Source organism: Echeneis naucrates, chromosome 1 (assembly GCF_900963305.1).
Source record: "Echeneis naucrates chromosome 1, fEcheNa1.1, whole genome shotgun sequence".
Lineage (NCBI taxonomy): Eukaryota > Metazoa > Chordata > Actinopteri > Carangiformes > Echeneidae > Echeneis > Echeneis naucrates.
Window position 1 is genome coordinate 12,043,180 of NC_042511.1, and position 14,718 is coordinate 12,057,897.

General features: G+C 40.3%; 1 protein-coding gene across 1 annotated transcript; it reads right to left on the reverse strand.

Moving 5' to 3' along the window:
* Nucleotides 1-673: 673 nt before the first annotated feature.
* On the reverse strand, nt 674-12,243 carry cxcl12b (chemokine (C-X-C motif) ligand 12b (stromal cell-derived factor 1)). Its single transcript, XM_029499969.1, has 4 exons — nt 12,077-12,243; nt 9,809-9,926; nt 5,927-6,010; nt 674-3,631 (listed from the first exon to the last, which is right to left on the reverse strand). The coding sequence occupies exons 1-4, from the start codon at nt 12,141-12,143 to the stop codon at nt 3,592-3,594; spliced, it is 309 nt and encodes a 102-aa protein (XP_029355829.1). The 5' UTR covers nt 12,144-12,243; the 3' UTR covers nt 674-3,591.
* Between the last annotated feature and the right edge of the window lie 2,475 nt (nt 12,244-14,718).

Consider the following 14,718-nt stretch of genomic DNA (forward strand, 5'->3'; position numbering starts at 1 on the left):
ATGTGGCGGTTTGATTCCCGGCGTAGCCGGTGTAGACAGCCGAACATGTGTAATTGGTGATGTGTGTTTCTGCAGCACGATGGCGTGCTTAGTGATGTCTCCAACATGGACGACCAAAGAGGTTGTTTGTTTCCACGCTCTCATACAACAACCTGCTCTCCCATCAGCTGATTCAGTCCACAGGAGCTTCCGACACAGCAGGCCCACCACGCCGGTGTCGTCCCGCCAAACACCACCATCCTATCTGGACTTCAAATTTGAATTCATTTTTACATAAATTCATCCATCTTATCCGTTTCATGGTCATAGAAGCCAATCGCTGCCCACACTGGGCGAGGGACAACACGCAGAGACAGATAGAGAACAGCAACCACTCACACTGATACTCAGACCTACGGACAACCAGTAGGTAACCTAAACATGTCTTCGGACGGTGGGAGGAAACCCATGCAGGCACAGGGGGAACATGCAAACCCAGCACAGAAAGGCCCCAGGCCGGGAATTGAACCCATAAGCTTCTTGCTGTGAGGCAACAGTGCTCTGCACTATTTGCTCTAACTCTGAGAAAAGTCTGTCCACGTTGTGTCTGTGAATTCTGCTGTATTAAAAAATTTGCTTCAAATGTTTTAAATAACTAAAGTTTAGACCGCAAATAAAGACAAACACATTTTTATTTCAAATGACTTTATTAAAGGCCTTGAGTATCATGGCTAAAATACTGCCTCTTGGTTTACAAACAGTGAAAATAGACAGGGTAATACTCTAATACAGTTCATGTATATGAGGAAAGAAGCTGCCTCAAAAGAAATAGGGTCATTTCACATTGCTTTGGGGTCCAAAGACGAACGCGGGTTCTCACTAAACACGAAAGCAACAAGTGTCGAGTAAACGTGAACCTGAATGTGTCTTGCCATGTAAAATCGTCTGGTCTGAAATATTCGCTGTCACACGCCTTTCCCGTCAAAGCTTTGGGAACAAACATGTATGATGGTAAAGTTCTGCTGATACAGCTAATCATAGTAGATGTTTTATGGGGGAGAGTGGCACTAACATAAATGGGACAACAGTATTACAGAAATTCCCTTTCAGTCCGTCTAGCACAGCTAATTACTTTGTGTTAAAAAGGCATCTGACATCACATCACATAAATCATTGGGAAATAAACACTGCTAACAGTTGCTAAACACATTTCCCATTAATTTAATAGAGCCACTTTTTAATCTGATAACTTTTTTACTGCTAATGAACAAATTCTCGCATTATGTATTAAATAGGTTGAACTTTACAAAAGTAACTACACAGTCTTATTGGTAAACAAGTTAGTCTGATAACATAAAATGAATGTCCATTAACTTCTATTAAATTAATGGGAAATAAATTAAACTTCCAGGATTATTGCACTACAAGCTGTAAATTGATCATTTTATCACCTGAAACCAATCAGTCGGCACAAAGACAGAATACAATAAACCAAACACAAAACAAACAACCTTAGCAATTACTGCAACCACCTGGACTTTCATTACAATGTTAGGGGAAGAAAAACAGGCTCCAATTTTGCAGCGTGGCAGCAGTTGAGTGAAATTGAATGGCAGCCTGAGGGATGCTGGGAAGGTTCAGATTGAAAGCACATGTTTGTCACTTGGCTCTCCTTTTTTTTTCTTTTTTCTTTTTTTCTATTGACACATCATATGTCAAGTGTTCAACAGGGGCAAATAGGGGGTTCAGCTGAATATGTTCCTGACTTGTGCAATGACAGGGGTTTTTGTTTTCAATAACTGTGTCTCCAGTTCTTCTATTTTTACTTTTGGAAAGCCACAAAACAGGTCCGTGTTGAATCAGCCAACATTTATCGTATTTGGCATATTTTTGCATTCAAAGTATAACAAAATAAAAAATTAAAAAGGAAGAAAATTAAGAAAACCAGATAGTGTTTTATTAATTTGGAATTTGTTGCATATTGTGTATAATAGGCTTTTATACAGGATAAATATTGCATGAAAGCTTGCATGAAATTTAATACTGTTTTTCTTAGCAATTCATGGGAGCCTTCTTTTAGTAGCTACTGACTACTGTTCTACTGCTGTACACTGCATTAGAAAATTATTTAGTAAAATGTATACACACAATATAAAAATAAAACCATTGCATATAAAAGACACATCTGATAATAAAGTGGCTCAAATACATATAAAAAAGGATTATCAAAAACTTTCTTTTTGCCACCGTGAATATTCCCTTTGCAACATTTATCATTCAGCTTCATGTTCGATGTGACAGTTTATTAGCTTTTCATTCCTACCAAGGACAGGTGTTGGTATGAAAATACTGCTGTTACATTTCTCTATTGTCATGAGACCATGCATTTACTCAGCCTCTTTGAAAAGGTATAAGAAACTATTCTGAATCATAATCCTCTCTTGCTAAAAAAATAAATGAAATAGAAAGCTATGCTATTTTAGTTTCACAGGTTTCTTCATGTTTCACGTTTAACTGAATTTATTTATTTTTTTGGCTGATATGTTCAATCAGCGAAAAAGCTGCATGACTGTTGGATTCCACCTCTTCATCCTCTGTATCAATACAGTATGGCCTTTGCATATCATCCACTTTCCATTTCACTTTCACTTTTCACATCAGACTCCAACAACAGATCTTTAAGTATTTTTTGACCGGTATAACAGTAACTGTGTGTCATATAGGACATAGAAGTCGCAGCATCCCGTCTGAAATCTTGCATAACATAAACAATGAGATACAATTATGTTGAAGGGTCTGACCCATTATAATGAATATATAGCACCATAAGATCAGTGCGTGTCTCTTCAACAGCTTCTCTGTTTTGTTCCTGCAGCAAGCTGAAAGACAATGTAAGACCTGTAGTAGCATGGCCTGCCCTGATTGGTTAACCCCACTGACCAGCCTCAATGTCTGTCCCATAACCCCCTCACCTTTGGAGTAATGCCACATTCACCATAATCTCGTTTATATTTATTCCTATGAAGATAAGGGTGAGCGAAATCTACTTACGTTAATAATTCAAGGTAAGTAGAATTCACTCTTCAAATCCTTTAATGCTTGGATACGTTTAAATTCCGTTTTGTCACTGTCGTGAATTCCTGATATGCTTTTAGACCAGCCAAGGCCATGAATGCAGGATTACCCAGAAAAGCTTGTGTATGAGACAGAAAGGTTTTGTTTCCTTATAGCTGTGTGAAGTAATAAAGAAAACTATGTACAGACAGATATCCAGAGTTAGTTCATGTGACGTGCATTCAAACATACACACACATTCTCTTTCATGCCTCTTGCGCAGCAAACTCTTTATACGCACACCTGACATCTGCATGCATCCCTTCACTCAAAGGTGATTTTGGTGCTGACGCAGAGGGTCTTGGGATGGCTATGAGGACGTCCGCAGGGATCGGTGGTGGGGCTGGGGATGACATGGTTTGGCAGTGAAGTGCTGGCTCTGCGAGCAGTCCAGAAAGGTGAGCAGATAAATACAGCGTGCGTTCATGCATCCTTAGCAGTGACTGGGAGGTATAGAGATTCGACACAGGCCTCATGGCTCACATGTCTTCCTTGTGTTTAGTTTTTCTTGCTATTGCGTCTTCTGGTTTTCTTCACCCTGGAGAGAGATTTAGAGGATACGTATTTATGAGACTGAAAACAGCTACACATACGAAAGAGGCACAGATTGTTGAAATATGCTGCTATAAACTAAAAATCCAGACCAACGATTCACTGATGCGCTGCAGTTTGTAACAATTTATTTTAGAACTTGCTAATGTCTGGTGAAGCTTACAACAAAAGGTCAATGGTTGAAGGTGAAGATTTATCTGATGACCCTCCGTAGGTGGGGAGCCGCTGCTCTACCTAATAGCGCTCCACCTTAACTAACTACAGCAGTAAAAGGCTGCTTATGCATTGAATCATCAGGATTGTCAGTCTAGTCTAATATCTGCAAAGTGTTTTTTATGAACAATTCTTGTTATAATTTTTGCAAGGACATTTTGCTTCTACCACTTTTGTACTTTTTCTTGAATGAAGGACTTGACTGTCATGAGCAAGTGATCTGAATTCCTTTGACTTACACATAAATATGATGCTTGCCACCCGAGAAAAAAAGTGCTGAGGAACCAGGCGTCAAAGGTGATTCCTTTCAGAAAGTAATAGGAAAAACCATACTTTTTTTTTTTCCTCTAACTGAGAATATGAATAACAGGGCACTGCTTAATAGACTGTATGTGGTTCTCAGCAGCGCTGTCATGGACACATTAAGAGCCCTCAGGTGTTGGCAAACAGTCCTGTATTGGTGAACATCATAGCATGTTAAAGTAATTCATGTGTAACTATAAACCACGAAAACAGTGATGCAGCCAGGCCCCCCAAAAATGTCTTTCCATCTACAAACCCATCTAGAGTTCACAAAAGTCAAAAACTAAACCAACTGCACTATTAATCATAATCTCATAATGTTATATATAAAACCTCAAATGTGATGAATGCCCCACTTCCTTCATACAGTGACACAGATACAGTAGATGTCAGTGATCCCTTTTCTGACCGACCCTGTCACGGAGAAATTAGGTTGATGCATATTTAAACTGGAACAGTTGAAAAAATGATAGGAAACAAAACATTGTGACTAGATCAGATTTTTTCTAAATGTACAGAGGAAATGTTCCATTTTGGATTAGACAAGGAGTAAATACACTGATACTTTATCAGAATAATCTTGACAGACGACATGTTTGTTTTCCCTCCAAAAACCTGACCTCCCAGTAAAATACGCAGCTGAGGTGACTACAGCCTTATTCAACGTCTTTGTGGTTATGTTTACGCTCTCACGGCACTTTGGTTGGGTTTCGTTTAAAATGGAAAAGGTTCACACAGACTCATATTTATTTATCATAAAGCAAGACCGTGATCCTTCCTGAAGCTTGACCTGGAGCTCTGACCGTCATTCTCCCTCCATACAGCACAACTCCTTCTTGGTCACTCTGCGGCTGTTAATAAATCAGGGTCATTCATTCAAAAATGCCTCTGAGTATAATCAAGCCAGAGATTCCGACAGATGTACTTGCTGTTGTAGCTTATTTGTGTTTTAACATTATTTCTAAGAGACAGTGTTGGTCTGGGAGACTGTTTGCTGCTGTGCCACATGCCATCCTTAATGATCTATGACAACTCCCGTGATAACACTACATTTCTTTTAAAAACACCGTGTATCCACGCAGATCCCTTACTAACACAATAAACAATAACTCGTAACTCCTCAGAATCCTCTATTTTGTTTGTTTTCACATTGTGCACTTTAAGTGTTTATGGTGTGTTAAGAAGTAGCCTGGCGATAATCAGCACCAGACATGTTGGACATTTTTTTTATGAGGATCCGCACACATTTTAACCACGCTGCTCATTAAAAACTGAATGAGCTGCTGTTGCACTTTTTTCTGTCAAAACTCTGTGGCCACAGTGCTGCTCTCCAACCAGGACGACTCTGTCTCCGATGTGCAATAAATGAGCATTATAACGTGAAAAATACTTTGTACATGCTATGTTAAAACACTTATGAAGGTGTAGGGTGAAAATGATGAAAGGCGGGTTCATCGGGAGTCCTTGCTTTGTGTCTCAGACACATGCTTACATAAAGCGGGAAGCAGAAGCAGAAACACCAGAGGCAGATTTTTTACTCCTCTCACTAGATGCTAATTATGTCACAGATAATAACTCAGCTGCTAACATCAACTGACTGTGCCACTGATTTCAGAGAGGAGTTGTCAGCGGCAAACTGAGAAATGGACACTTTTCAACAGTGGTTTATTAGTTCTTTGGAAGCTGTAAACTGTGAAGAGGGCTGTGTGTCATTTCGGTGTCTGTCAGTGTGTCTGAGCAGGGAGAGTGAGCAGGTTTCTCTTACTTGTTAATGGCGTTCTTTAAATACTGCTGCAGCCACTTGGTCTCTGGGTTGATGCAAACTTCCCGGTTGCTCTTCAGCTTGGCGCTGCGGGAGAAATGAAAGGAATAAGATGCCATATTTCCCATTTTGCATGCACATGGACGTTTGCTTCTATAATTTCGACACTTCACAAGGAGGGCGGCAGAAATAAAGAAAAAAGTATTTCAGTCTGCTCTAAACTGTATAAATCAGCTTTGAGGACATGTCCTGCACTGGAGGACATTATCATGGGCTTCATTAGAACCTGGACATCTTTCATGGTGCACTTATTACAGCAAAACACCAGACTGTAACAGGACTGCAAGGACTGTAGGAAAATTAACAAATTAACAAAAGAACAAAAAACTGTGTATGCAATATTTTAGTGAACAGTGCATTTAATAAGGGTAATTTGTATTTAATAAACCCAAAGATACGAACCACTGAGATGGTCTTTTAAACCTAAAGGCACCAGGCATTTATTATGATCTTAATCACTTCGAAGTACATAATGCTGAACAAATAATGGTGCCGTGGGTTAAGTGCAATGTACCTGTATATCATTAATTCATTCATAAATCACAATAATGTCACTATTTGTTTATATTTTTGCGAGAGACCATTTCAACAAAAGATCATCTTAACCTCAGATAACCCAAAACATCATTCGACACATCCCAGTCAAAACCAGAGGATTACTGTGTCTAACAAGCCGTCAACTTCATGTCAAAAGTAAATATATATATATATATCACACAGTGCTGACAGATTGTACCTCCTAACCAAAAAAGGGTCATAGCTCATCATTTGGTGGTGAGTATGATAAGATTAAATAAAAAAAAAATGTTGAAATTAGTCAATGCATTAGGAAATTTGGATTTGTTTTATGAAGGCTCAGCTCAGCAACACCCCAGCTAAGCTCTAAAAACCTCAGCACATCCTACAACATATCCAAGCTGAAAAGCGAAGGATTAAGTGCACATAACAGGCTGTCACCCTGCGGTTTGTGGTGAAAAATCACAGCTCTCTGTTTCCACTCAGGGACAGCTGGGAGGGTGGCTCACAACGCAGATCTCTCCACACTGTAGGCCTTGTAAAGCTGTCTCTGTGCAGCACGCAGAAAGCCTTAACACATAGTTTCATGCTGACTTTGTATCTGGCAAAAGATTTTGGTCGATGTGGTTTGTTTTAAGAAATCCTCAATGGCCCAGTTTTACAGGGATGCTGGCTGTAATGAAGGGCTACATCTTTCATCTCATATAAAAAGGTGCATTTTCAGTCATTTTTGCAGCTCTCTGTTCCTGCCATGTGTAGATTAAGAACCCTATAAGAAAGCAAAAGCTCTATAATTGTCACAAAAAAGTTTTTACTTCTTTTAAGGTGGTAAGGTTGTGCTAGGATTTTTATATTTTTATGTTGCTGACTTAAATATAGATACAACAAGAATTTTTTTTTTCTAGTTCAAGGATGTCAGATTGATTTTATGCCTGGATTTACAGCTCTCTGGTCACTAAGTGTGTGTTCTTGTGAGAAATGTCTGAGCTGTTGATAGAAAACTCAGCCAAATATTTAGAAGAGGGTTTGCCCTGTTATCAGAGACTGGTCCGTACGGGGGAACTGGGTGGGGGTCTTTCAAGCATGTGGGTCTCACACCTTGGTGGCAAAAGGTCGTGCATGAGAGTTAACAGCTCAGAGGTGTAGCGCCTCACTGCTCCTCTTACTCCTCCTTCCATTTCTCTGTCGCACGACTCTGCAAATTAAACACATTCCTCTCCACCACAAACTGCTGCCTGATTCAATTTGTACCCCCGCCTTCTCCTCCACCTGTGCTACCCCTCTAATGTGCCACCTCCCTTATTTCTCGCCCCCTTTTAGATGCACGCACAAGCAAATGAGCAAATGGCTCCTAAACTTAAAAGAGGAGTTCAGGAGCATCAATCTAAACATCAGCCCTAAAGCCCTCAAACTAACAAGTGAGTCAGGAGGCCAAACAGCTCAGTAACTGGATCTGTGTTTGCTTTCTCTCCGGGGATGTCCCCTTCTTCCCATCCTCTTTTATTTTACTAGGGATGGTCAGCTCATCCGCTCAGGAGCCCTCTGCTGTTTTGATGTGTCTCCCTTCATCCTGTTTATCTGTCTGCTTGTCTGGATGGCCAACTGAGAGACTAAACCCTAATTGACTTGGCTGGAATTCGAGGGCTGGAGTTCCACAAGCAGCAGGTAGTAATTACTTCACAGCAAGTTAATACCAACAGCATGCTGGGATAGGTTGGGTGGTTGTGTGTGTGAGTGTGCGAATGGGGGGTCGGATGAGGGCACGCGGTGGGACACAGGCAGTGGGGGAGAAAGGAGGTTCGGGAGGAAAGCAGCTATAGTGTTACTGGCTATCTTTCATCTGTCTCAATAGAGCTACAGGAGCAGCGCTCTGCAGGTGACTTCTTGACTCCTCTGGCAATTTTCTGTCCGAAAGTCCGAAAGAGGTTTGTGGCCTGGCTGCGGCACAATGTGTCCTCTCTGACCTTTCACCATTCAGTCACTCTCTCTAACAGTGACCAGCTCCCCCCTCCTCCTTTCTTCAGCAGAAGCCCCGCGGACTTTAACCTTTTGGCTGTGAGGCTTCTGCCGGCCCAATTTCTATAGTGGACAAATGAACGAAGCTCTTTAGTTAATGCGTTCCAGGCCACTGACATTATATTCAATGTTTCTCGGGCACTTTGAAAGGAAATAAAAAAAAAAAGTAAATGAGGAACACAAGGGGTCAGCAGAAATACAAAGGTAATCACTTTGACCTTTAATTATTGCTTCCTTCGCGAAACATTAATTGCCCCCTTGAGTTCTGGCCGTCACTGCTTTCCTCTTTCTGAGTGGATCATGTCGTTTTAAAGTCAGGCCTCTCATTCAGGAAATAATGGAAGGATATTAACACCATACGTCACACTTCCATCTCTAATCAAAGCAGTATTTAAATAATGATTGCATTTAAGCTTTTGTGTGGTTTCATTTGTCAAATGACAGTGAGAGATGAAAAAGATTACATGAAAAAAAGACAGAAAGAACAAATAGCTCACATAATGAAAGACCCAGCATGTAACTTAAAGTCTGAAAGTTTATCTTCTCAAAAACCACACAAAATGCACCTATAGACAGTCAAAGGTGGTCAAAATGGATGGGCCAAAAGAAACACTATCAGCTTATCATGTAGATGTGATAGTCAGTCAACAATGAAAATGTGTTCTTTTTCCAAGGCACAACTGAAATGAAATAAAATACAGAATAATATGTTAAGACCTTCGGATTACTGCTATTTGTCACGCTGATGTGTTTGGGTGGACCTGTTTATACGTTTCTTTTTCTCGTTATTACTTCTTGTTATCGTTGGTCATTGTTGCATTATTATGTAAATGAATGAACCAACACTTTTTTACCATATGCAGAAATGTTTTTGTTCCCCTTTAATTAATATTGAATGTTTCTATAACTTGTGGATTTCTGTTGCAAATATGCATTAGTTGATACAGAGCCAGCACATGCACTTCTGAAGATTCCCTGAGCTGAAATGCTGTTCAGTTTGTTTCTCTTTATGTGACTTAAAGGCTTCTGGAAATCACACTCACTCTTAGCTAAGCAAACATACTGAGATCAAATGGATTCTCCTTGTACCATTGCAAGAAATAAAAATGTCTAGGATCACATAAATGGGGCTCCTGATGGAGAGACAAGATAGCAACTAATTTCCACCCTGTTCCTATGAGCAGTATGGCCCCAACAAAGATGAACAAAATAGTTAAAGCGATCATCAACATTTTCCTCAGGCAATCTGGTTCTTGAACTAAATCACTGCAGTAATTTCATAAATTGACTTACATGACTTGGAAGGGGCAGTTGGGTGTGTGGAGGAACTTGAGTTCTTTGATGGAGCGCTGAGGAACCGTGTTGAGGGTGGAACGGCACCAACACCGCTCAACCAGACTGATGGGCTTTGCTGCAAACACACAAGCAAAGTGACAAATGAGCTGTAATGTGAGATAAAAATTGGCTTAAGAAAAACAACAACAACATAACAGCTGCGTTGTTTGAACTGAATCAGATGATGCAGTTCAATAGCCTGGTTTTTTTACAATTTAAAAGCACATTTAAGATCCAAGGGAGGATTAAAATATATATCTTCAACATTAAAATCACACAAATTAGCTGTGACTCCATTTCAGTTGCAATTAAATGCATCGCTGCTCTCAGATAGCAAATTAAAAAGATGTTTAATCTACTGTAACGAGTCTTGAAAAGCATGGGAATGTATGAGTTTACCTGCTACAGCTCTGAACAATGTATTCATTAAAAAGAGATTAGTCCTCTCTGACCACTCACTCACATGCACACACATGCAGAATTTAGCTTTTCACTCCAAGAGCATTCAGCCGCTCCACTCTTGGGGAGAAGGGCCCTCAACATTCAGTTTCCAATATTCTTCTCTTTTATGAACGAGCACTTTGTGGGTCAGATGGCATCAACAGCCTCTGTGGAAATCACCTTGAATACATTCTTCAAATGATTACAAATCTCCCCTGTGCCGCCGTGGAGGTCTGTGTGCGCCCACAGGGCTGCAGATGCACACGAATAACTCTAAATAGAGGCAATTACAAATCAATTGTAGTTTAGAGCTTATTTGGCCTCTAAAAGAAAAAAAAAAGAAAACAGTAATTTCCAAGGATATAGTTAAAGAGCTGAAAATGTCAGTGCAAAGATGAAAGGCAACACCCTGCAGGAAAACTTTAAAGGAATTATGAAATCAGCCAAATTGTCTCCACTTAAATATTAATACACTGACTAGAAAAGATAAATGGAAATTAAAGCTGTAATGAGTTTCACAAATTTATGAAAACTGACCAATCAGATTTTGATTTTCATTTTAGAGACATTTAAAAAAAATAGCTTCTTACGTGCCTATAAACACCCAAAGCAACTAAATCAAGAGCTGTAAATATGACTTAAAGACAAACATATTCCTTTTTCCACTGATATACATGTTTATAATGCAACACCAAATGTTCTGCCACAAATGGCTAAATCCTCAGTAATATCAGACTAATGATTCACACCCATTCGGACTCTTTTCTCATGCTAACTAAGGGATCATTATGCAGCATGCAGCAGCACCGAGGCCACAAGTGAGCATCCACTGCTATCACCGCTGCAGTGTTTATCTCTAATTAGAGTCTAATGAAAAGAAAGCAAAGAAAAACGACAAATACACACATTTAAACCAAAGTCTTTAATGTGCAATCAGGGGTCTTACTGAGGCGAAAAAAACAAGCTTAACATAAGGCAAGCCCGATTTGTCCCCGACCAACGTGAACACAAGGGAGATTAGTACTGGGTCAAAACTGCACTCCATACACATGCTTTCAGTTCAAAATACTAAATGTAGCAAAAAATGAAAAATGTAATTCATTAGTGTTAAAATAATGTTGCCAAAATATTACATATATATATAAAAAAACTCCAGTTGGGATGTGAATATCATCTTTTAACAGCAATCATCCAAAATCCAAAGTAAAAGAAACCCAGAATAAATAAAACCCCACGCTTGATAAGTCAGACTCTTTCCAGTTTTTCTGTTCTTTAAAAATGCATTCAAAGACTAATTAATCCAGAAATCGAGAAATTTAATATCCATCTAAGGCAACAATTTTACAAAGTGAGGAATGCTATCAATCAAAAGTCTACTCTTCACTCACTGTTTGGAAATGGAAAATAATCGGCAGTGACAAAACAGAATAAAAGTGCTACAATTAACTCCAGCAGCCCTACACTTCTGTATTTTAGTCTGCAACAATTCAAAATTGTGAACAAACAAATTATCAGTGTGAAGGAATAAAAGGAGACAAAGTCAAGACTAATGGCAAATCAAAACTGAAATGAAAACGTGGAATGGAGGTTCTGACTTGAATCTCTGTTATTAGTGAAGACATGACAAAGCTCTTAAAAAGCCAGTTTCAAGGATCCGAGCATCTGAACTGCACAAAGCAACACAATCCTTTCCTCAATTTACTAGTAGAACATCTAGTAATAATAAATAAATAAAGAAAAATAATCCAAATAATGATCTGCGTGTTGATCCACTCCTGGACTCACCATAGGTGGTTGGTGCCTGTGTGGCCACAGCCAGTAGAGCTATCAGTGCCAGCAGTTTGACATCCATGGTGGTGAGCGAACGGGCTACAGGAGGACTGCTCGCTCTCTCTCTCTCTCTCTCTCTCTCTCTCGCTCTGCTACAATCCAGGGCACAACTGTGACGGCCAGCTATGGTCTGCACTGTGTTAAATCTTCAGATGGGAGAGAGGGAAAGGGAGAGGGAGGAGGGAGGGGAGAGGGAGTTCCACTTTCTCAGGAGGGAGGGGGGTCCCAGCATGAGAGGACAGGAGGTGAGGAGGGGAGCGGAGGGGAGAGGGGAGGAGGCAGCAGCAGCAACGAGTCAGTAGAGACTTCCTCGATTGTAAATGTGTTGGCTGGGAGTCAAGGAGAAAGTCTGAGGGGAATTCTTTCTCTTGCTCTTCATCTCTCTCTCTTTCCCGCTGTTCGCTTTTCTCACTTCTGTCTTAGTTTTCCCTTTTGTTGCTCTATTTTTGTCTCTTTCAATCCCATTTCATCCTCTTTGTCACCTTTTCCTCCTTTTTTATTCTTCTGCGCATTCTTGTAGTCTGCCTCTTCTGCCACACACACAGTGTGCAGCTTCCACCATGTCCCGCCTTTTACTCGCAGATTTAGAACTAGATCGCTCTGTTGTTGCACTAATATTGTTATATATGTCAGATGAGTGTTGTGTTTTGTTTAATGGGACACATCACCCCCCCCCCACCACCACCACCACCACCCTCCCTGCACCTCTGTCTCTTTTTCTCACTTGCGGTCTCTTTGTCATCTGTATTGGCTCCCATCACAAATGCTTGCTTCATGTCTTCATCTGGCTGGTCCGGACATTTATTGCGTGCTCTGTGATGAAACCATTGAAGGGCTGCTGAGACTTCACCATTGTTCTCTCAATAGGAGAAAAGAAACACTGTGGTGAATAAAAATGGGAATAATGGCCGATCCTAATGTCATTTTGACAGATATCTGCGGCCTGTCAGGTCCTTTCTGTTGGTGAATGATGATTTTAAAAGAAGCTGGACGAAATGAAAGTTAAACAATGGGCTGTCAAGTTCCCCAATGTATTATATAATTACGTCTTCACAGTGTCATGAAAATGTTTCAAATCAATTTCAAATGAAAGTGGAGGGGAAAAAAACAACATTTACAGGAGACTGTAAATGAAGAACTCCATTCAGAACTTTATTGTTGTATAGGCATATTTTCACTGCAATCACCAAATCAATGATGATGAATCCGTTGACATATTTATTAGTGTAGTTCTAACTAGCAACAGACAATAGTTGTTATAACAGTTGAATATTTTTAGAGAACAAGCAGCACATAAATGTTTTAGAAATAACTTTCTCTGGCGCAAAATAACATTTGTATGAAATTTCAATTTGAATATTTTTAAATTCTTCCATGTGATCTACATTTTTCCAAACTTTTTTGACAGATTTCCTCTCCGTTGAGGCTGAGCTGCATATTTTTTAGCTGATCTGTCAGTTTACATGGCATCATATTCTGAGTAATCAATAAAGCCCAAGAGTTTTTGTCCACTAAAACAGCTCTTCAAAGCGTGAAATGCATTTACAATAAATGTAACCTGTGCGTTTACTGAAAATGTCGGGGTCATTTTGTTTTGTTGTATTTCCTACCAGAGTGGAAGTTGTAACATATGAGAGGGAAAGAAAGATCTAAACTGTCACGTGTTTCCTGAATATTTATCGTCTCACTGTTGATCTGATGGGGAAAGTCCAACTACATCTGAGGAGAGACGGTGAGAAACAGTATGACGAGACACGTGTGTGTGTGTGCGTAGTTGTGGCTGGGCGGTTAGTGTAGCATATACATGTGTGAACATGTCTTTACATGTATTGATGTCTTCAAAACATGCGAACAATTACGCCTGTTTTTGTCTGCTTATTTGCGTTCTGCTGCATTGACCCCAGCAGCTGGTAAACTGAAACTGGCCTTCATGCCAGAACTTGACGCCCCCACTGTTGGTGATGAATCTCCCACCCCCGACACATCCACCCACCCTCCCTCCTTCCCTCACCTGCAGCCCCCAGCCACCCCTACCAGTAATAAACCGTACAGTGCTAAAGGCCGCCTGTCAGTTCATACACTGGGCCCCCCCCCTACAGTTTACAGGCCCGTTCCTTGGCAGCGTGCTGAGAGAGAACATGCAGGTCAGAGTCCTGTTGTGGGCTGTAAACCCGGGAGGGTGTCTGCTCCGAGCCAGAGAGCCATCCAGCATAACGGCTATTACAGCGGGGAGGTGAAACTGTACCAAAGGGCCACAACCATCTCAAGATCTTGCAGGAATTCACTTTGTTCTTTTTAGCCAAACAAGGTATTTTTGTTGCTTTATGACCCAAACAGATTAAAATTCAGTTAACAGTTTATGGTCAAGATTAACAGCTTGGGGCACCCCGTGGCTTGTTTGGAAGAGTGTGTACTGATAGGGCTTAGACCTAAATGCAACAGCTAAGGTCTGAATCACCTCTGCTGCAAATCATCCCGTCTATCTCACCTAACTTTCCCATCTCTCCTTCACCATAGCTATAATACAGACATATAAATCAAAAAGAAGTCTTTGTTGGTCTCTATGAGTTGGCTTTTTATTCATTAATTCATCTTCA